At 35.3% G+C, this 22,175-nt stretch overlaps 1 protein-coding gene across 1 annotated transcript in view; it reads left to right on the top strand.

Annotated features, from left to right (window-relative positions):
- Positions 1 to 22,175, top strand: part of DDX4 (DEAD-box helicase 4) — a 73,591-nt gene that overhangs the window by 49,557 nt on the left and 1,859 nt on the right. Inside the window, exons 8-19 of the mRNA XM_044240780.1 lie at positions 1,026 to 1,127; positions 2,128 to 2,208; positions 3,815 to 3,862; positions 6,033 to 6,080; positions 6,186 to 6,233; positions 6,453 to 6,595; positions 7,225 to 7,377; positions 8,992 to 9,146; positions 12,952 to 13,081; positions 14,559 to 14,725; positions 19,561 to 19,706; positions 21,647 to 21,746. Coding sequence (XP_044096715.1) covers positions 1,026 to 1,127; positions 2,128 to 2,208; positions 3,815 to 3,862; positions 6,033 to 6,080; positions 6,186 to 6,233; positions 6,453 to 6,595; positions 7,225 to 7,377; positions 8,992 to 9,146; positions 12,952 to 13,081; positions 14,559 to 14,725; positions 19,561 to 19,706; positions 21,647 to 21,746 — 1,321 coding nt within the window. The remainder of the gene's footprint in view (positions 1 to 1,025; positions 1,128 to 2,127; positions 2,209 to 3,814; positions 3,863 to 6,032; positions 6,081 to 6,185; positions 6,234 to 6,452; positions 6,596 to 7,224; positions 7,378 to 8,991; positions 9,147 to 12,951; positions 13,082 to 14,558; positions 14,726 to 19,560; positions 19,707 to 21,646; positions 21,747 to 22,175) is intronic.

Below are 22,175 nucleotides of genomic sequence, written 5' to 3'. Positions count from 1 at the left end.
TTTATTTATTCATGTGCATACATCAAAGTAACATACCTTAAAAAGAAACATACCAAAAAGATAAACCGTTTCTTGAAAAGTGAGAAACGCCAACAAGGCTTATTCCAAGATAAAGGGGAACAAATAAATAATTTTTAATTGAAATATAAGTGTGGTTATTGGTAGATTATTGCCAGACTGAGGATCTGTAAGTTTTAGGTAGTAGATGTATAACTCTGAATCTACCTTGAATTAAATCTGTCCTATTTTATAAATAGGTTTTGAAAACACATATATTCAATATCAAGAAACATATGGAGAATTTTTACCTTTATTGGTCAGTTTCTTTGGTTGTAAATAGTGGCAAGTTCATAAAGTAAATATCACTTTATTTTCTGCCCAGTTGACATTTTGGTTTTGAACTGATCTCATTCTGCTCTAGGGGGGTCAAATTTTACTAGTACTGTTAATACCGATTTTTGGTATTCAGTTGAATTAATATGTTATTTATAGCAGGAAATCAGACTTTATATATGCCTGTATGTCTATGCTTTGAGTAAGATGTTCTACTGTTTTCTGTAAGGAACAAATATAACCCTAGATTTATCTAATCCTTCTCTGCATTGTGGAAATCTTGCCTTTGATGCAGTTGTGGCAACTTTCATTGTTTTAGAAGTGACACTTTTTTCTTTTAGTCATTTTTAGTTTATTTATTTTTTTTTTTAAATAAACTGTGTTGCCAATATGGTCTTGAGCTCAAGACCCTGAAACCAAGAGTCATGTATTCTACAAGCTAAGCCAGCCAGCACCTAAAGTTTTGATTCTCAAAGCAAGCGGTGTTTTTTTTTAATTATAGCTGTGTTTGTTTATGTTAGTAAAGTTGAACATTTATAGGTCAAATATGGCATTTCTTTTTACTGTTAATGCCTTAAAATATTTAAAGTCATTGAATTATGCAAGGCTTAAATTAAATTTGGCCACCATTTCTCCAAGATTTTTTTGTTGTTGTTTTGTATTGTTCTTGTGTGTCTGTTTTAATATTATAGGCTATCAAGATGGAAATGATTCAGAAGCTTCAGGGTCATCCAGAAGAGGTGGAAGAGGTAGTTTCCGAGGTTGCCGTGGAGGATTTGGTCTAGGAAGTCCAAGTTAGTAGTGAATTGCAAATGCTGTGCTTTATCTGTTAGGTTTTATTTTCATCATTTCCTTCATATATAACATATAAGATTGTTGAGAGGATTATATGAGAATAGCTTAGCAGAGTGACTGGTACATAATCATCTACATTGTATATAACATTATTTTTGAGACACGTATCTAATTGCATACTTGTTAGTTAGAATATATGATCTTTCCAGAAATTTGTGTGACTCACCTCTTTAATCTTATTTACTATTTCTAAGTGTTTTAGGGCCTGGCCTTGATAATGACAGCCAGCCTTAAAAAGAGGTGGCCTTCTCTAAGGTTCTACCACCCCACCCCACCCCCACCCAATATACCTTCTTTCACTAATGTGGCTTTCTACTTTAAATTACTCCAGCCATCATTTCTCGAGCTAGGGGTATTGACTTCAGAAGTCACTGTTGGATTGCATTTGCCTCTTAATGGAGGAGAATAGATTAGTGGTTTTGGGAGTTAAAATTAAATTTTTAATAATGATTTAATAAATGTGAAGGAGATCAGTGAATTGTCACTTTTTAAAAAGTGTAGGGGTCTAGAGGTTGTTGTTCAGGACTTAGATGGTTTGATCTGGTAATAGTGGGAGCAAGGGGGTGTCCTGTTCTGGAGAATAATTAATGAGATTATGTGCTGTGCATTTTCTGGAGCAGCAACAGTTTAGTTTTTGGAGGTTATTTAAAATACTTTTGCTTATATGATACTTTAACATAGCATTGGCCCTAACTGCTTTAATGAAATAATTTTAATAAAATAAAAACTTTGAGGAAGTAATTATAATTGAAGGAAATAATTTGTGGAGAAATCTTTTGTATGGTACTTTGAAAAAAGCTCATTGTGATTCCTTTAAAATTTAAACTATTTTGCCTCATATCTTTAACTTCTGGCACTGTGACTTTATTTTCTTCTCTATACTGTATGGTTTTAAAACTTCAAAGTAACAGAATCTCATTTTATTATGTATAAATATAGATAGTGAATATGAACAAGATGAAGGAACACAGCGCACTGGTGGCCTTTTTGGTTCTAGAAGACCAGCATTAAGTGGCGCAGGTGAGAAATAGAACTAATTTCTTTTTTTTTTTTTTTAAGATTTTATTTATTTATTTGACAGAGACCACACGTAGACAGAGAGAGAGGAAGGGAAATAGGCTCCCCGCTGAGCAGAGAGCCCAATGTGGGGCTCCATCCCAGAACCCTGGGATCATGACCTGAGCTGAAGGCAGAGGCTTTAACCCACTGAGCCACCCAGATGCCCTTAGAATTAATTTAATTCCTTCCTTCCTTTCTCTTTCTTTCTTTTCCTCTTCCCCCATCCGTTTCTCTTTCTTTCCCTCCCTCCCTTCCTTCCCTTTTTCCTTCCAAAGATTTATTTATGTCAGAGAGCAAGAGAGACAGTGTGAGCATGAGCTGTGGGGGGTGGGGGGGCACAGGGAGAAGCAGACTCCCTACTGAGCCAAGAGCCTGTTGTGGGGCTGGATCCCAGAACCCTAGGATCATGACCTAAGAGGAAGGCAGACACTTAACCAACTAAGCCATCCAGGTGCCCCAGAAATGGAATTTCTTATTGAATGTTAACAATTCATATATGCTTTTAGCTCTACAGTTAGTAACCTAATAGATACATTTGAGTATAGTAGGTTAGCTCATGATTTTGTCTGCTTCGTAGATCTGTAGACAAAAATACATCTGCAGCTTTGCCTTCCTTAGAAAATTTGTACACTGTGAATTAATTTTTCTCTCATGTACCAGTTAATTTGAGGTGTAAATTATACCTTTAATTGGAGGAAGGAAAATGAAGTTTTAGTGGTTTCAAAGGGAACCTGAGTTAGGAGATTTGAAGAGAGAGTTTTTTTAAAAGTCTACTTGTTGCTAAAAATGTGCAAGTGTGGATAAACTGGTACATCCAGACAATAGAATATTATTGAATAACAAAAAGAAATGAGCTGTCCATCTATGAAAAGATGAGGAACCCTAAATGCATATTACTAAATGAAAGAAGCCAATCTGAATAGGCTACACACTGTATAATTTCCAACTGTATGACATTCTGGAAAAGGGTAAAAAGATCAGTGGATGCCTGTGGTTGGGGGAGGAGGGATGAATAGCATGGAGCATTTTTTTTTTTTTAGGACAGTGAAAAGACTTTGTGTGATACATTAATGGTGGATACATGTCATTTTATATCTGTTCAAACACATAGAATGTACAGCACCAAGGGCATAGAATGTACATAGAACACATAGGCTGTACATAGAATATACAGCCCTCATGTAAACTTCGATTATACCATATCAGCTTAGGTTCATCAGTTGTAAGAAGTGTACTACACTGGTGGGGGGTATTGATAATGGGGGAGGCTGTTCAAATGTGAGGCAGGAGGCGGTATATGGGAAATTTCTGTTCCTTCAATTTTTCTGTAAATCTAAAATTCTCTTATAGAAAGGAAAACTCTTTAAACAAAATGTTCAAATAAGGAAAAGATTTAAATTAAATGTAGAATTAAGAGATGGATGGATGCAGGGACCAGAAATCTGTAACACTCAATATTTGAATAGAAATAGCTATTTGGTTTATGTGTTCAAAGAGGAGAGCTGTGTTTAAAAAAAAGGTGAACTATGTTTTCTCTAAATAATCTGTTAAAAAAAATGCATTACAGGTAATGGTGACACTTACCAAAGCAGAAGTGGCAGTGGAAGTGGACGAGGTGAGTTCTTACTTGGTTTACCTATAAAAGGTTAACATTATAGTAATCCTAATTTTATTTTTGATGTTAAAGGTTTGGTGACTGTTACTGATTTAACAGATTTGGAGGAGTAGACATATGCTTAGCCTGTTTTGGAGTATTATTTAATACTCCTCTGTGTAACAGTTCCATTATAGGGATTATATACCATAGATGTATTTGCTCAATGTATGCACAAGGGTGTTCACTGAAGCTTCATTTATAATAAATAAAAACTGAAAAGCAACCAAAATTCATCAATAAATAATGGTTTAATAAATCATATCACCCTAAAAGAGGATCCTGTGCAGATGTTGAAGATTGAAGTATGTTTGTATGTATGTGTTCTTATATTAAAACAATGTTTTTTTCTTATGAGATAGTTAATTTGATTTGGTATAAGGCATAAAGAAAGTTTCGTATACATGATTTTGTACTATGAAAATTTTTTTCAGAGTTATAATATTTAAATATTGTAATATAAAAGTTAAAATGCTTTCTGGACTAGGAAAATAATAAAATTTATTTGATGTCTGTGAAAAATCCAAAGTGATCATTAGTAGTCTGAGAGCATTCAAAGAGACAACTCCCTTGAACTACCTCTGTTTCCCACCTTGATTCTTAGATTCTTCATAAAGAAGTTATTAATGGTTAGTTAAACCATATCTACAAATGCTCAAATCTTGTTGGGTAAAGGATTTAAAGCTCTGTGGGTGTTCAGGACAAGAACGAGAGTTTACATGTGATAATGTATCTAGTTAGATTTTCAAATCTAAAGCAGTCCTTATTCTTTTTTGTGATAATACTGGAAAGTGACACGATAGAGGACTAGTTATTTAAAACCATGAAGGTAGTATATGGGAAATAGTTAACATGACAGGCCTGACTTCTACTCTTTGAATGTCCTTACAAGATAGTTTTTTTTCCTGGCATCTGGAAAATTGGATTTGAGGAGGGTTCTCACAACCCTAACTAGTTTAAGAATGGCTTAGTGTGCCTGGAGTATTTTTTGTTCTTTTATTTATTTTCAGCATAACAGTATTCATTATTTTTGCATCACACCCAGTGCTCCATGCAATCCGTGCCCTCTCCAATACCCACCACCTGGTTCCCCCAACCTCACACCCCCTGCCCCTTCAAAACCCTCAGATTGTTTTTCAGAGTCCATAGTCTCTCCTGGTTCACCTCCCCTTCCAATTTCCCCCAACTCCCTTCTCCTCTGCCTGGAGTATTTTTACAACAATTTAGTTTTAATACCAGCTTTTCTTTCTGGAGTCTGGAATATTGGTATGTGCCAGACAGAAAGTGGTGGCTCCATTTTCAGCCTCTAATAAAAACCATAGGTTTGAAGTGGCGGGGGGGTGGGAAGTTGGGGTACCAGGTGGTGGGTATTATAGAGGGCACGGCTTGCATGGAGCACTGGGTGTGGTGAAAAAATAATGAATAATGTTTTTTCTGAAAATAAATAAATTGAAAAACAAACAAAAAAAAACCCAAAAAACAACAACAACAACAAAAAACCCATGGGTACTGGGTCCCTAAAGAACTTCTCTGGTAGGCAACATTTCCAACATGTTTTCACAACTTGTTGCTAGGTAATTAAGTGTATTCTTTGTGACACCAGTGGGAGAGGACTCTTGAAAGCTCTTATCTGTTTATCTTTGGACTTTGCCCCATGCACCTTTTCCCTTTGCTGATGCTTCCTGTCCTTTCACTGTAATAAATCCTAGCTGTGAGTATGACTATATTCTGAGTCCAGCTCAATCATATAACCTGTGAATAGTAGTAGGGATTCCCCCATACGGATGCACTTTTAGTTCATTTTAGAAACTACATTCCTAAAAAAAAAAAAAAAAGAAAAGAAAAGAAAATACATTCCTTTGCTCAGAAATATAGGAACTATGAAAGGACTGAGTAGCTTAAACAAAAACTGATAACATAAATCAGTATCATCTACATAAAATGAGCATTTTTAATATTAAACCTAAAGTTGTTAAGGATTCTATTTATCTTAATTGTCTTATTTGTATGAAGGACTTTAAAGATGTCTGTCCATTTTTAGACCTTGTTCTCTTTGAAGACAAGCAGTGAAAATAAAGATGTGCATAATCTTGTATCTTGACTAATTATCGGTATGAATTTCTTTAATTAGGTGGTTACAAAGGTTTAAATGAAGAAGTAGTAACAGGCTCTGGAAAAAGTAAGTTTTACTTTAGATAAGGTGTTTGATTTTTACAGTGAAAGCTCTTTCACCTCTAAATTTAAAAAAAAAATTATCTCTTTTTTGGGTTTGATTCCCTTTAAGATTCTTGGAAGTCAGAAGCTGAAGGAGGAGAAAGTGGTGATACTCAAGGTATAATAATTTTTATGTGAACCATATGAACATCTGTTGCATTTTAATAAAAATGAAAAGTGAGAGCAGAGTTACATTTTTTTTAATTTGAAGTGAATTTTAATGGTAAACAGTGGGAAGTTCTTTAGTATTTAAAATTTGATTTTCAGTTTTTGTTTTCCCTCTTACTTTTCTTTTGGTCCTTGTAATGTAAGCTCTATGTTTTATTTGAATTCTAAGGACCAAAGGTGACCTACATACCACCTCCTCCACCTGAGGATGAGGACTCCATCTTTGCACATTATCAGACAGGCATAAACTTTGACAAATATGATACTATTCTTGTAGAAGTATCTGGACATGATGCACCACCAGCAATTCTGGTTAGTGTAATAATTATTTCTGTATTGACTATATAACATACTTTGTTTGTAACATATATGGTACATTTCTGCAGAATACAGAAGTTTCATTTTTAGCATATAATGTTTTAGGTCAGAAATTGAGAAACTTATCTACTTTATACTACTTGTAGAATTAATGGCTATGTTGAAAGAGTATTAGATTTCATCCCCACATTCCCAAACTAGGATGAGAACTTCATTTAAACTTACTAAAAAGGATATTTTTCCTAGGGATTGAAGTTTTCTGCTGCTTAAGTATATGAGAAATCTATCTTAGGAGAATGATATTCTAAGTAGTAGGGAGGTGCCTGTAGTCCCCTGTGGTTAATGAGCCATTGTTACTGATCAAGATATTTATATTTTACGGGTTTTAAGGGGCCAGAAAAAAATGTTCTTAGAACCAGTGTCTATAGAGAGCAACTCTTTAATTCCATCAAGTAATAATATACAGGCTGTAGATAGTATTCTTGAGTGGGGGCATATTGGTAAAGTAACTTTAGTATATAAAGTGGAGTTAAAAGCTTGAGACTACTCAAATGAAATATGTTTATGGAATGATCTGCATATGATATATGGAATTTAATCATACCCTTTCCCCTTTCTTTTAGAATTTTGAGGAAGCTAATCTCTGTCAGACACTGAATAACAACATTGCTAAAGCTGGTTATACTAAACTTACTCCTGTGCAAAAATACAGTATTCCTATTATATTAGCAGGACGAGATTTGATGGCTTGTGCTCAGACAGGGTCTGGAAAGACTGTAAGTCCTTTTCCCCACATATAGTCTGCCCCATAATCAAATTATTAATAGTTTTTGAACTTTAGTTCTTCTCAAGTAGTTTGCCTTTTTTGTTGGATGGAAGGTTGATGATTTCAGTGAACTGTTAAAAGTACTCATTGTTTTGCTTCTGAATTCTGGTTTTATTGAGGTTCGTATACTTCTTTTTTGGGGGGGCGAGATTTTATTTATTTATTTATTTGACAGAGAGTGAGAGTGAGAGAACACAAGGAGGGGGAACAGCAGAAGAGAAGGAGAGAGAGAAGCAGGCTCCCCACTAAGCAGGGAGCCCAATGCCAGGCTTGGACCTGAGCCGAAGGCAGAGGCTCAACTATCTGAGCCCCAAGGGGGGTTTGTATACTTCTGAAGAAAGAATTTAGAACTATTTCTAGAGTAGTAGTGTAGTTCATAGATGTTTAATCCATTTTAAGACGTTCAATTCCTGGAAGATGGTGGTGTCTAAAACAAAATGATTGAGGGGCGCTTGTGTAGCTTAGTTGGTTAAATGTCCAGCTCAGGTCATAATCTCATGGTTGTAAGGTCTAGCCTCTCATCGAGCTCTGTGCTGGGCATGGGGCCTGCTTGGGTTTCTCTCTCCCTCTGTCTTTGCCCTACCCTCTTAAAAAATATATAACAAAATGATTGATGGTCAAAGCACCAGAGGTTATAAAACGCAGAGAAAGAGAGAAAATAAGTTGTGTAATAAATAAACAAGTTGTATAATAAATGTAATAAAAATAAGTTGTAGAATAAAGACCGTCAAAATGATTGACGGTCAAAGCACCAGAGGTTATAAAACGCAGAGAATGAGAGAAAATAAGTTGTATAAATAAAGTTTTGGAGTCAAAAGAATAAGAAATAGCAATATGCATTGCACCTGGTCTTTAATATGGAATAATTTCAGGTTACACTATCTAAAAGAACTCTGATGAGATCAGGTTGGTTTTAGAACTTACCTTTGGGATCTGTCTGTTAAATGGAGTTCCTTGAGATTAGTCTAAAAGCCTATCCTTTCTGAATCAAAGAATTATGGTTCATGCTATTTCAACTTTTATTAGGCTCTGTAGTAGAATTGAAAGGATAATAAAGGAGTTGTATACTATAGCAGCTGATGGATGACCCACACATAATTTTGGAAGTAGGTTTTACTGTCTGATTTGCTTAATGAGAAAACTGTAGCACAAAATTTCACTTGCCACATCAATTTTACTAAGGGTGAGTAATCCAAATGAATGATTTCCCAATTTTTGTTGTTTGTGTACCACTTTTGTCATGTATTCTGTGATAATTTAAGCTCTACTCCAAAAGGAATTCATTTAGAGTAATTGCTAAATGCACTGATTTACCTCAGGTTATGTGTATATTAACCTCAATAAGCTTATGTTAATTATTTAGAATTCATGGGTATACTTTTTAAATAACTGAAATATATCTATCAAAAACTCACTGAAATAATTGTTTTCCTCTCTCATATTAAATTTACCAGCAAGGTGGAAGAAGAATCTAGAGGCTATAAGGGATTAAGGAATAGATTTCTTTCTACAGGGAGAAGGCTGGTGTATTATAAATTTGTAAATTATGTAATTCAACTTCTAGGCAGCTTTTCTCTTGCCAATTTTGGCACATATGATGCGTGATGGAATAACAGCCAGTCGTTTTAAAGAGCTGCAGGAACCAGAGTGCATCATTGTAGCACCAACTCGAGAACTGATCAATCAGATCTATCTGGAAGCCAGAAAGTTTTCTTTTGGGTATGTACATCTGGAATGCCACTCAAAACAAGTTTTTCTTCAGAGATTTTTCTCAATTACTTTGGGAATAAGTTAGTGCAGTCACATAATTAGTGTTACTTGGTTGAAGTGTACTTTTTCATCATCTTCTTTATGGAATCCCTGTTAAATTTCTATTTTTAAAAGAAACACATTTATTTTTGAAAAAGAAACATGCATATTAAAATCAGATGATAATAGAAGTAGAAAAATAAAATAGTGAACATAATGGTGGTATATTTTCTGGTAGTTTTAAATGAATGCTTAATGCACTTAGGGTGTTCCTAATAATAATATGTTCATATGTAATTTATAATGTAGAAAATGCTTATATCATAATCACCCCAATTTTTAACCATTTTTAAATTGTTTATGTGTACGGATTTTATGTCTATTTTGCAGCATTTAGGTTGTTTCTAGTTTGGGGCTAACATAAATTATAGTGAACAGCTTGCTTAAATAAGGATTTTCTATTTTTATGTTTTAAGCATTTCCTCAAAGTAGGTTTTTATAAGTTTAATGTTAAAGGGTATATACTTAAAGCTTTCGCCAATATACAGTTCTATCAGCAGTATATGAGAATGCCAGTTTCACTATACATTTTGCTGACATTTGGTACGGATTGCTGCCTAACAAATTACCTAAAACCTAGTTACTCAAAATGTAACTATAACCTGATAGTTACTGGGGATAAGGAATTGGTGAACAGTTTAGGTGAGTGCTTCTGGCTTGAGGTCTGTTATAAGACTGCAGGCAAGATACCAGCCAACAATTGTAGTCATCTGAAGACTTGACTGTACTGCTTCCATAAGGATCCTTGGTTGTTCTTAGGAATTGACATCTGGCTTGCTTAGAGTGATGAACAAGAAAGAGCAAGGAGGCTCTTTTAAAACCTTCTCAGTCACTTCTGCCATATTGTGTTTATCACTCAGCACTCAGTATGCCCTATACTCAGGACTAGCTATGTCATTTGCTGGAACCAGTGCAAAATGAAGATGCAGGGACCTTTGTTCAAAAATTATTGTGAATTTTAAGACTGTATATAGCATAGCATTAAATCAAGCTAAGGGCTCTTTTTACCTTAGGACCCTGTGTGACTGCACAGGTTGTAACATATGAAGGCAGCCTTACACACATTTAAGGGGAAAGAGATTTAGGATCTATATTTCAAAAAAGGGAAGGAAAATGGAAAAATTTTTATATATTGTAAAACCACTACAGGTATCTTCATTTTTTAAAAATTTATTAAGATGTTGAACTACTTTGGGAATTCTTAATAATTTTTCCTTTGTTAAACATTGTTATTTACCACTTTATCTGATAGGATCTTAGTGTTCTTTTTTGCAGGTTTTTTTTTTTTTAAAGATTTTATTTATTTATTTGTCAGAGACAGAGGGAGAGAGAGCAAGTGAGCACAGGCAGACAGAGAGGCAGGCAGAGGCAGAGGGAGAAGCAGGCTCCCTGCCGAGCAAGGAGCCCGATGTGGGACTTGATCCCAGAACCCTGGGATCATGACCTGAGCTGAAGGCAGTGGCTTAACCCACTGAGCCACCCAGGCATCCCTTTTTTGCAGGTTTTTTTAAAGAGCTTTCTATGTAGAAATTATTAACATTTTATTTTCTGTGAATTATTTTATTTTATTTTTTGAAGTAGGCTCCATGCTGGGCATAGAGCCCAGAGTGGAGCTGAACTCATGACCTTGAGATCAAGACCTGAGCTGAGATCAAGAGTCACATGTTCAACCAACTGAGCCACCCAGGCACCACTGAATCAGTTTATTTTAAAATGAGAAGAAAAAACCAAAGTTATTAAAAAAATCTAATGTCAAGCTTAACAGATTTTTTTTAAAGTGGGTATATATATTGCTGAGGCCAGAGTTTTTTTTTTTTAATAGTCTCCATGTACTATGTTGCTTTTAGACTTTTAAGTCAAGTAAAAAATAACGCATATTTTCTTTGTTAAAAACAAAAACATGTGAATGATAAATTCAGATAATGTGTGTGCACAAAATGAATATTTGTACACGGAAATTTGTTGTAACATTGTGACAGAAAACTAAAAAGTATCTAAATGTCTGTCATTCAAGGACTGGTTAAATTATGGTACACTTAGAAGAATAATGGTAATAACTAAGTTACTGAATCCTTAGCATTTGGTAAGTTATAAACAATTTTTTAATGTATTACCTTATTTAGGTCTAGCAATGGGAGAAAACAAAGAATCTGTTTAAAGTAATGAGTTTATTTAATTAACAAGTTTTTGGGGTACCTGCCTAGCTCATTCAGTAGAACATGCAACCCCCCCCTTTTTAAAAATATTTATTTATTTACTTTAGAAAGAGAGAGAATCTCAAGGAAGTGTCATGCTCAGTATGTGCCTAATGCAGAGCTTGATTCAAAGACCCATGAGATCATGACCTGAGCCAAAGTTATGAGTCGGACACCAACCGACTGAGCCACCCAGGAGACCTGAGCATGTGACTTTTGATCTCAGAGTCATGAATTTGAGTCCCATGTTGGGGGTAGAGATTAGGTAAATAAACTTTAAAAAGAAAACACATAAAATTGTCCTGTTGTCTTAACCCCCCCAGTTATTTAATTCTCTTTAGAGTTACCCACTCTTAACAGTTTTGTATGAATTAGAGGAGAAATAGCTGGTGCACATGTATGCACTTTAATCCTCTTCTCAGCAAATGGTAGCACACTAATCTGTTGTCACTCTGTTTTTTTAATGGCAAGGTTTGGAGATAATGCCTAATCTGAAACTGTACCCCTTTTCTTTTTAAGAATGTACAGTATCCCTTTGGATGACTAGACTATAAGTTTTCAGTCTTTTGATACTAAAAATAAAGCTGGCAGTGAATATTACTATAAAGTCTTCTTTCCCCATTTGTGGGGACATATCTGAAGGGTAAATTAATACATGTGAATTTATTGGGACAAGAGAGAAGTTTTTAAATTTTAAGAGAGAATTAAAATTGTGAAAGAGATTAAAATTGTGAAATGGTTAACATGGTATTATTAAACTTCAGGAAAAATGTGTTTGTCTTCATTTGTCTTCATTTTTACAGTAATGTTGGTCTTAAAAAATGTTTAAAAGCCATTTGTATTTTTTATGAACCACTTGTTCATGTTTTTGCCATTTTTTAAAAAAGATTTTATTTGACAGATCACAAGTAGGCGGAGAGGCAGGCGGGTTGTGTGTGGGGGGAAGTAGGCACACCACTGAGCAGACAGCCCGATGTGGGGCTTGATCCCAGGACTCTGAGATCATGACCTGAGCCGAAGGCAGAGGCTTAACCCACTGAGCCACCCAGGCACCCAGTTTTGGGCTAATTTTTATGAGGGTGGTATTGGTGTTTACTAATGTTTTTGAAGAGCCCCCTTTTTTTTTCAAAGATTTTATTTATTTATTTGACAGACAGCGAGATCACAAGTAGGCAGGCAGAGAGAGAGGGGGGAAGCAGGCTCCCTGCTGAGCAGAGAGCCTGATATGGAGCTTGATCCCAGGACCCTGAGATCATGACCTGAGCTGAAGGTAGAGGCTTAACCCATTTTGCCACCCAGGCACCCCGAAGAGCCCTTTATTGGATATATTCCAGGGTTGGTTTTTTTTTTCCCCATCATTTGTCATTTGCTTTTCAATTCTTCCTAGAAAGAGTTTAATATTTTTCAGGTAGTTGAATGTATTAAGTTTTCTCTTTATGGGTTTTAAAAAATATCTTATTAGAAACAAGTATATAATTTTTACATAACTAGAAAATAACATCCATTTTTCTTGTTAATAGGACCTGTGTAAGAGCTGTTGTTATATATGGGGGAACCCAGTTGGGGCATTCAATTCGACAAATAGTACAAGGTTGTAATATATTATGTGCTACTCCTGGGAGACTGATGGATATCATAGGTAAAGAAAAGGTAGGCCCTAGACGGGTAATAAAATTGTGGATTGATATAATTTCTTTTGAATGGGAAAAGGAAAGATGATGCAAAGAGATAAGGGTTTATTAGAGTACTGTTTATGTTAGGTGCCCATCAGATTCTCTGAAGGCATTCTTTTTTTTTTTTTTTTTAAGATGTATATTATTTACTTTAGAGAGACAGTGAGCATGGGGTGGGAGGGTTAGAGGGAGAGGGAAAGACAGTCTTAAGCAGAATCTGTGCTGAGCCCCGGGCTCCATCATGACCTGAGCCAAAACCAAGAGTTGGATATTTAACTATGCCACCCAGGAGCCACTCTTTGAATGCATTCTTACACAATTATTAAAATAACTCCAACAGTAGATAAGCAGTACTTCCTATTTTGAATTTGAGAAGACAGTGAATGAGATTATGTAATTTGTTTAAAATTCCTCACTTAGCTCTAGTGATAGGCTAGGGCTCGAAGCTGGATCTGACTCAAGTCTATATCCCATATTCTGCTACACTGGGAGGAATGGAATAAATTCTTTTATCTAGTTTCATGTAAGTCATGATGACATCTTTTCTTCATAAAAGAAAGCCTGGTTATTAGCATTTGTCTCTTTTTAAGCATAGGATGGTGTTAACCAGGATTGTTACAATTTCTGAGCCTTTAAAAACATATTTAGGTTTATGTACTTACTTTAGGTATTCATGTAACACTTTATCACATCTGTAAATCAGTGCTTTAAGCTCACTTTGATGAAACTCCTTTGCTTTTTCTAAGGCTCTTCTCTAAAGGGATTACTCAAAACATGGTCTTTCCTTATAAAGGTAGTTTTCTCTGGATACTTATTTAGACTATCCAGAGAAATCCACCTCGATTTCTCACTAAACAACCTACATGGTTATGCCAAATTCATTTGTTTTCCTTGAAAATGTCTCCTTCTCCTTATAGTATAAGTATTCATGTGAAGGTGACAGAAGTTTCTCAGTTGTTCCCAAGTGATTAGAGAATGGAGAATTTATTAAGAGTTTAAAGTATTAGAGCTAAATTTAATCCTTATAAGACATTTGAATACATATGCTGTTAGGAAATTTTTCCTTACATTAAAGACTGATTTTATCAGATAATAAGCTGTACATCTCTACAGTAATCCAGTCCAGTAGTCAGCAGCCACATGTGGGTTATACAAATTTAAAAATGATATAAAATAAAAAATTCTGTTCTTTACACACAGTAGCCATGGTTTAAGTACTTAATAGCTGTAGGTTAAAGTACTTAATAGCTAGTGGCTAACATGTTAGTGAAGATCAGGAATTGTTCATCAGTATTTAAACAATAATAGTGTTATCTAATGATTCTCATTATTTTATGCATTGATTTATGATCTTCATGCTTAACAATAAATTAGTAGTCAGAATTGTGAGGAATGTTTTAGTTTAATATGTTGATTTGTATGCATTTTCTGCTCTCTTAAAAATATTCTTAAAGATTGGTCTCAGACAAGTCAAATATTTAGTTCTGGATGAAGCTGATCGCATGCTGGATATGGGTTTTGGACCAGAAATGAAGAAGTTAATTTCTTGCCCTGGAATGCCATCAAAAGAAGAGCGGCAAACCCTTATGTTTAGTGCAACTTTTCCGGAAGAAATTCAAAGGTAACGTTTTTTTTCTTTTTAAAAATAGTTGTTTTGTGCATAAATGCTTTTATGAAAGGAAAAGCAATGCAAATATATTATTTTTGAGGGTTTTTTTAAAATGTTAAGATTTTAACATAGAAATGGATGTGTTTCTAAAAAGTTTACTGTATTTTTCATTGTTTCTTGCCTTTATTACCTGGCTTTGCATTAGTGTCACATTTTGTTAAAATGTGTATATGTGTGTGATTACACAGCACCTAGCTAGGATTTAATAAATGTTTACTGAATGAAGTTACTTTTATGTTTGTGTCTTCTTTTCAAATCAAAATTATATAGCTTGGGAAAATTGGGCCTTTCTTCGAAAATTCATGTACCAATTATTGACACATATTGAATATCTTACTCTATACACTATATGGCTTGGTGAATTCTGAGATTAGGATGACACATCCTTTCTAGAATTGTGACTCTTCTTTTTGCTTGCTGCTCCCTTGGTCACAAGGCACCTGAAATGACCAGAAAGCAACTTTAGCTTGTAATTCATTAGACTCCTCCTGTTGACTCTGACAGAACCTCTTGGTTTTTGGGAACCAAGACCTCCATATCTGCAGAATCTATAGCTTGAGGGGGAGTGGAAAGCACAGATTTCCTATGTGGGTCACTGGGAGTGATGGTAAGGGGGCCACTCTTGCTTGTACCCTTTGGCTCTCAGACTGAATGCACTATATAAAGATTTCTGATTGAAAGTTACTGGGCCGTGTTGAATGATGTGCTGTCTTTGTAAGGAAACACTTCCAAGCTGGCCCGTGAGCTATTCTTTAAGAGGATGTTCCACTTTCTGTCAGGGTGACAGATTCTGAGTGTTGTCGTGAAGCCGAGAGAGTCAGGTTCTTGTCTGACAGAGTTGAAGAATGACTCTCCTGGACAAAGGAGAGTGAGTAAAACAATAGAGTTTTATTAAGTAAGGATACAGAGAAAGCTCTCTAGAGTGGCAGGAGTCCCAAACAGGTTGCCACTGATGGCTTTTAATGGCAGTCTTTCATTGAGAACTGACTGGGGAACTTGTGTCCTTCAGATTCTTTGGTCATCTTGGTTTGAGCAAGGACCATTGTTAATGCCCTTAATGACTTAATTCTTTGAGGCTTGGCTATTTTCTGTGATACTTGGTAGCCACCAAAGAAAAATACTCCCTAACATCCAGGGCCAGGTGGTCTGTTTCCTTATACCTTGTTCGCTCTGTCTTAGTGCTTCTGCCTGCCTGGAATAGTCTCAGAGCCTAGCCAGGGGCCCCCTTTCTTTCCCTGCCTATATCTTAACCCTTTCCTTACTCAGGGGTATGATATGACCTGTAGATCTAATCATAACCTTATGGTTATGGGCCTGCTCCATTACTTCTTTTGCTGTAAAGTAGGTCTCCTTGTCTGATAGAGTGTTACATGGGATCAAACACTTCAAAGTCATCAGATAGTAGGACTGGCTATTGATTTGGTTTACTTAAGAGATGATTTTAAAAGTCTCTGTGTAAGGTTAAAAAGAGCTCTTTATGGGGGAAAATGTCTAAATAAGAAAGCATTTGATCAGGATTTTTTTTCTTAGTAGTATATAAAATAATAGTTTCTTATATTAAATGGTGTCTTAAATTTGAAAAGTGATATCTGCATTTCCATCTTCATTTTTGGCAATTAATAGTGGATAGGTAACTACCTACTTAAATACTTAAATATACTGTTGCTTTTATTTTTTTAAGATTTTATTTATTAATTTGAGAGAGGAAGTAAGAGAGACAGCATGAGAGGAGAGAAGGTCAGAGGGAGAAGCAGACTCCCCGTGGAGCTGGAAGCTCAAGGTAGGACTCAGTCCCAGGACTCCAGGATCATGACCCGAGCCAAGGGCAGTCGCTTAACGGTCTGAGCCACCCAGCTACCCTGTTGCCCATTTTTTGATTCACCCTGAAATAGGAAGGTATTTGGATATTGGTCAGTCAAAATGACTAATGCGTACTCTCATAACTAACAGTTGTTGAGTGCTTTTTATGAGCCACATTTGATTATAAGTCCTGGGGATATATGGTAAACAAAATAGAGGCCCTGACCTTGAGTTGCTTACAGTCTTAAGTTACTGAAGTCTCCTCACTTGCTTCACTCTCTGCTTTCAAATGTTATAAGCTGCTCATTACTGTCTTGAAAATACACTTTTATCACTGCGCATGTCACTAAACCATTGCAGCATCCATTTCTGTGGCTTACGTTTTCTTCTGTAACTGTCCCAAATTTATTACCTGTATCCCTAATCTCTTTCCTGAGTTCCAGACTTGAGGTTTTAACTTTTTAGAATATCTTCTTTAGGGCACCTGGGTGGCTCAGTCAGTTAAGTGTCTGCCTTCAGATTAGGTCATGATCTCAGGGTCCTGGGATCCAGTCCCACATCAGGCTCCCTGCTCAGCAAGGTATCTGCTTCTCCCTCTCATGCTTCACTCTCTCACCTCCTGCTCATGCTCTCTCAAATAAATAAATAAAATCTTTGAAAAAAAAAAGAGTACTTCTTTTTAAAATATTTACTAGTAACTAATGTTCATTATGTCCAAAATGGAAGCTATTCTTCAGTACCCTCCTTCCTATCCAGTTTTCCTTATTGGCAGCATAGTCTTTCTAAACCAAAATCCTTTGAATCCTATTGATTCTTCCCTCATACAATTTTAACTTTCTCCTTTCAAAAATACTCATTTTGGTAGTTATCTCTAGAATATTTCAAATCTGTTAGTTTCTTCTCTGTTTCCCACTTTAAGTCCTTTTCAGTTTCCTTCTCGTTGGTAGTGGCTTTCTAACATTTCTCCCGACTCTAATCTCAATTTTATGTTAGTAATGATTTCAAAATAAAGTCTGGGTTTTTTTAGACATTTATTCAAAATAAACCCTCCCAATCAGAGAGGGAGATGAACCTTGAGAGACTGTGGACTTCAAGAAACAAACTGAGGGTTTTAGAGTGGAGGGGAGTGGGGGGATGTGTTAACCAAGTGATGAGTATTAAGGAGGGCACATATTGCATGGAGCACTGGGTGTTATATGTAAACAGTGAATCATGGAACACTGCATCAAAAACTAATGATGTGGGGTGCCTGGGTGGCTCAGTGGGTTAAGCCGTTGCCTTCGGCTCAAGTCATGATCTCAGGGTCCTGGGATCGAGTCCCGCATTGGGCTCTCTGCTCAGCGGGGAGCCTGCTTCCCTCTCTTTTTCTGCCTGCCTCTCCATCTACTTGTGATTTCTCTCTGTCAAATAAATACATAAAATCTTTAAAAAAAAAAAAAACTAATGATGTGTACTGTATGGTGACTAACATAACATAATAAAAGAAAAAAAAAAGAAAAGAAAACAAAAAAATGTATAAATAAACCCTTTCATGTCTTCCCATCTTCACAGACTGACTAATCATCTTCCAGACTCTGCACATGATGTAATCTTTGCTTCACCTGCTACTTATTGCTTGAAATCATGTATTTCTTGTCTACTAAAACTATTTCCTATTGGCTTCAACTTGAAAGCTCTTCCAAAAACACATCATATCATCTATTTCCCGCCATTGTACTTGTGAAACTGTTTTAGACACTTTGCACATTTTTTGAAATATGCAAAGTATTCAGTAGATGTTAATTATTAAAATTAGAATATTATATTAAATATATTAAATATTAGTGTTTAATATGTGATTATACAAATATTAAAATGTTAACTACCTAAAAATATAGTAATTATTTTTTATATGTTTATCTTACTGATGTGAACATCTCAATGGCAGAGAACATTATATCCATCTTTGTACTCCCAGTATCTTGCACCATGTGTGCCTAACACTCACTAAATGTTTTAGCAAATGAAAAGGATGATGGATAATAAAGAATTTGAGGTGGTTTTGAAATTTGTGGTTGAGAGGGGCTCGATTCTGGCAGGAGGGATTCAAAATGAAGCTTTTCTTTTTCTTTTATTGTAAGGGCAGGTGAGGAGAAAGAAACAGCAATGATTTATTAAAATTCTGGAAATGCTAAGTTTGAACTATTTTCATGGTATTTTAGGAGGCAGGTAGAAAGTAAGGACTGCTAAATGGGAGAGAGGAGGACTGATGATAGATTTGGACCTCCTCCTTAATCCCCGAAAGCTCAGCTCTTTGATTGGCAGTTCCCTTTCTCTGCTCCCTATGTTTCTGGATGATCTAAAGCAGACCTTAATTGTGCGCTGTCAGTGAGTTATGTGTGTGTCAACATGCTGATACCCTCAACCCTTGGGGTGAGCATCAGCCCCTAGACCCTTCACCTCTTGTCTGATTTTTTTTTACTCAGTTGTGCTCTGTAAGTGTTAACCATTTTTGGTATGTGTTTTGACATGAAAAACACTGACCTAAGATCTGGTTTGCTCATAATTGTTGAAAATATAGTAATTTAACAAATAATATTATCAGAAAATAACTCCTAGCAATAATATACATAAAAGTATTTGTGAAGAACAGAGTTTTTGCCCTAGGCATGTATTTCAGCTTTTAACAAAAATTCCTGCTTATTGCAGTCTGATATTTAAGCATAATTTTTATTATATAACATACACATTTTACATAATTTTACATGACCTCCACATCACTTGAACTTCCTGTATCCATAATTTGACACAAACTTTTTCACTAACAGTTGTTAATAAAATCTTAACATTTTATACTGATCTTTGGAATTAGTACTTGGATGACATAGTTACTTACCTTATTAGAGTTGTTACAGTCTAATATTGAAGTAACACTTGCAGAAATTCAGTGCATATAATGAGTATTAATGGAAGAGGATAAGTTAAGGAATAATCTTTTGTCTTTGAAGGTTGGCTGGGGAGTTTTTAAAGTCGAATTATTTGTTTGTTGCTGTTGGACAAGTGGGTGGAGCATGTAGAGATGTTCAGCAGACCATTCTCCAAGTTGGCCAGTACTCCAAAAGAGAAAAACTTGTTGAAATTCTACGAAACATAGGTACCTTAAATTGATATAATTTTTTTTCATGATTTTGATTTTTTTAAATGACTAATTTTTTTAAATTATTTTAAAAATTGGCGTTAAGTTTTTTAAATCTGTGTTTTTACTGCTTTGTCTTTAAAGCTTTCTTTTATAAAAAGGTTTTATGATTCAATTTCCTGTGTAAATTATGTAGCAATTTCCTATATAATTATGTAGCAATTATAGTCCTTTTTTCATAAAGATTAAAAATAGGAAGGATTTGAGATTTAAACAGTATTTGACAAAAAACTATTCTGGGTGAAATATATATTTTTTGTTTTAAGAAGTAAAAAGTCCTAATAACATATCTTTACATCAAACTGTGTTTACTCCACCAAAAATGAATTCTTTGTTTTTAGTTTTAAAAATGACTAAGGTTTAACTGACTTATTACTGTGGGAATCAGTTGCCATTTTGATTTTTCTGCTTGGTTAGTAGACCTGAAACTTAATGAAATACTTCCTCTGAGCCTTTTTTTCTTGCAGGTCTCTTAGTTAATGTTCCATTTTTCCAGTTGTTCAGATACAAAGTCTTGGAGTCATTCTTCATTTTTCTCTATTTCTTGTCTGTTGCAAAATAATTTTGCTTCTACCATCAAAATATATTCAGCATCTATTAGCTCCTCAGATAAAACAAAGATTAGATCTTGTTACTTCTTTGTTCAAAACCAGGGGCTTCCCTTCTCACAAAAATTTCTTCCAGTGTCCTTCCCATGACTTGACCACCATTACCTCTCTGTCTTCATGTTCTGCCGCTCTCATGCTCACCCTACTCCACCCAGACGTTCATTACTGTTCCTTACATGCACCAGGCACACTTCTGCTTCAAGGCCTTTGTGCCTCTTTTCTGATTGTTTTTTTTTTTTTCTTTTTAGCACACCAGGAACACCCATAACTCAGGAGTGTTTATATTTGTCCTTCCCTTTGCCTTGTACTATGCTTTTCCAGTTATCTGAGAACTTCACTGTATTGTTTTATTCTTATTTCTACTCAGATGTCATCTAATTAGGGTACATTTGAAGTAACCCTCTTGAGACTATCCTTGTGTTTTTCTTTTTTCCTTTTTAGAACTTAATGCATAATATTTGCTTATTATTTGCCTCTCCACAGTGAAAGCAGGGACTTCATTTTATTGCAGTGTTTCCAGCACCTAGAACAGTGACTGGCGTCTCTTAGGAACTAAATATTTGTTGAATAAATGAAGCCAACTAATAGGGAAATGGAGGAGAGGAATTATGGACAGTCATACAATCTTCTTTCCATTACTATAAATTATTCTCTTTATAATAGGTAAAAAGATCTCTGGGTTATGATTGAGTTTCTACCACTTAAGTACTTTCAGCTAACCAATAAATATTTTTGATTCATAAGACCCTAGGATAAAGTTTATTAATTTTCTTGATATATGAAATTTTGGGAATAAAGGGGTTTGAATTAAGAGAGAATGTTGGAACATGGAATATTGTAGTATTTGTCAATCTTGTGTTGGATGCCTTATAAATCCTTAGGGCAATCAAAGCAGAATGAATGATTGAATTACCTTGGGAGGTAGGAAACAAAGGCATTTATTTAACTAGAGAGGGAAATGAAGATCCTGAAATGAATTGCTAAGAGTTGGCAGGTAGATATCATTTATCTTGCTCTAAGTGTCTACCTTGATGTTGGCCTGGGAGGACAGTGGGTAAGCTATTATTATTTTTTTTTTTTTGGTCTCTAAAATCGAAAAAATAGTCCTTAATTCTTTAACTTTGATATTAATTCATTCAGGAAATATTTGAGTTTCTATTACCTGCCAGGCCTGGTCTTGATCTTGGGGATACAGTGGTGGGTGAGACTATTTCCTACTAATAACTCTGCCTTTTTCCCTTGCCCTAATTTTGTAGTTTGAATGTTAATCACTGTTTCATTGTCTTATAGGTGATGAAAGAACTATGGTTTTTGTTGAGACTAAGAAAAAAGCAGATTTTATTGCTACTTTTCTTTGTCAAGAAAAAATATCAACAACAAGTATTCATGGGTGAGTAGATTAATATGATTTCATAGTAGGGAGGTGACACTTGTATTTGTCATTTGTTAAGAAACATTAATGTATATAACTAACATCATATAATCCTAAGATTAGGATTCAGAATTCTCAAGATCTAAACTTTTCGGGTGCCTGGGTGGCTCAGTGGGTTAAGGCCTCTGCCTTCGGCTCGGTCATGGTCTCGGGTCCTGGGATTGAGGCCCGTGTCGGGCTCTCGGCTCAGCAGGGAGCCTGCTTCCTCTTCTCTCTCTCTCTGCCTGCCTCTCTGCCTACTTGTGATCTCTGTCTGTCAAATAAATAAATAAAAATCTTTAAAAAAATAATAAAAAAATAAACAGTTACTTTCATTTTAAGTTTTTGTAACAACTGGGTGATGGAGTGGACATTAAAGGTCTTAGACTCCTCATCATGAGGAATGCT

This window comes from Neovison vison, chromosome 1 (genome assembly GCF_020171115.1).
Source record: "Neovison vison isolate M4711 chromosome 1, ASM_NN_V1, whole genome shotgun sequence".
NCBI classification, from domain to species: Eukaryota; Metazoa; Chordata; class Mammalia; order Carnivora; family Mustelidae; genus Neogale; species Neogale vison.
Note: the sequence above shows the minus strand (reverse complement) of the source record. Positions and strands in the feature narration are given on the sequence as shown.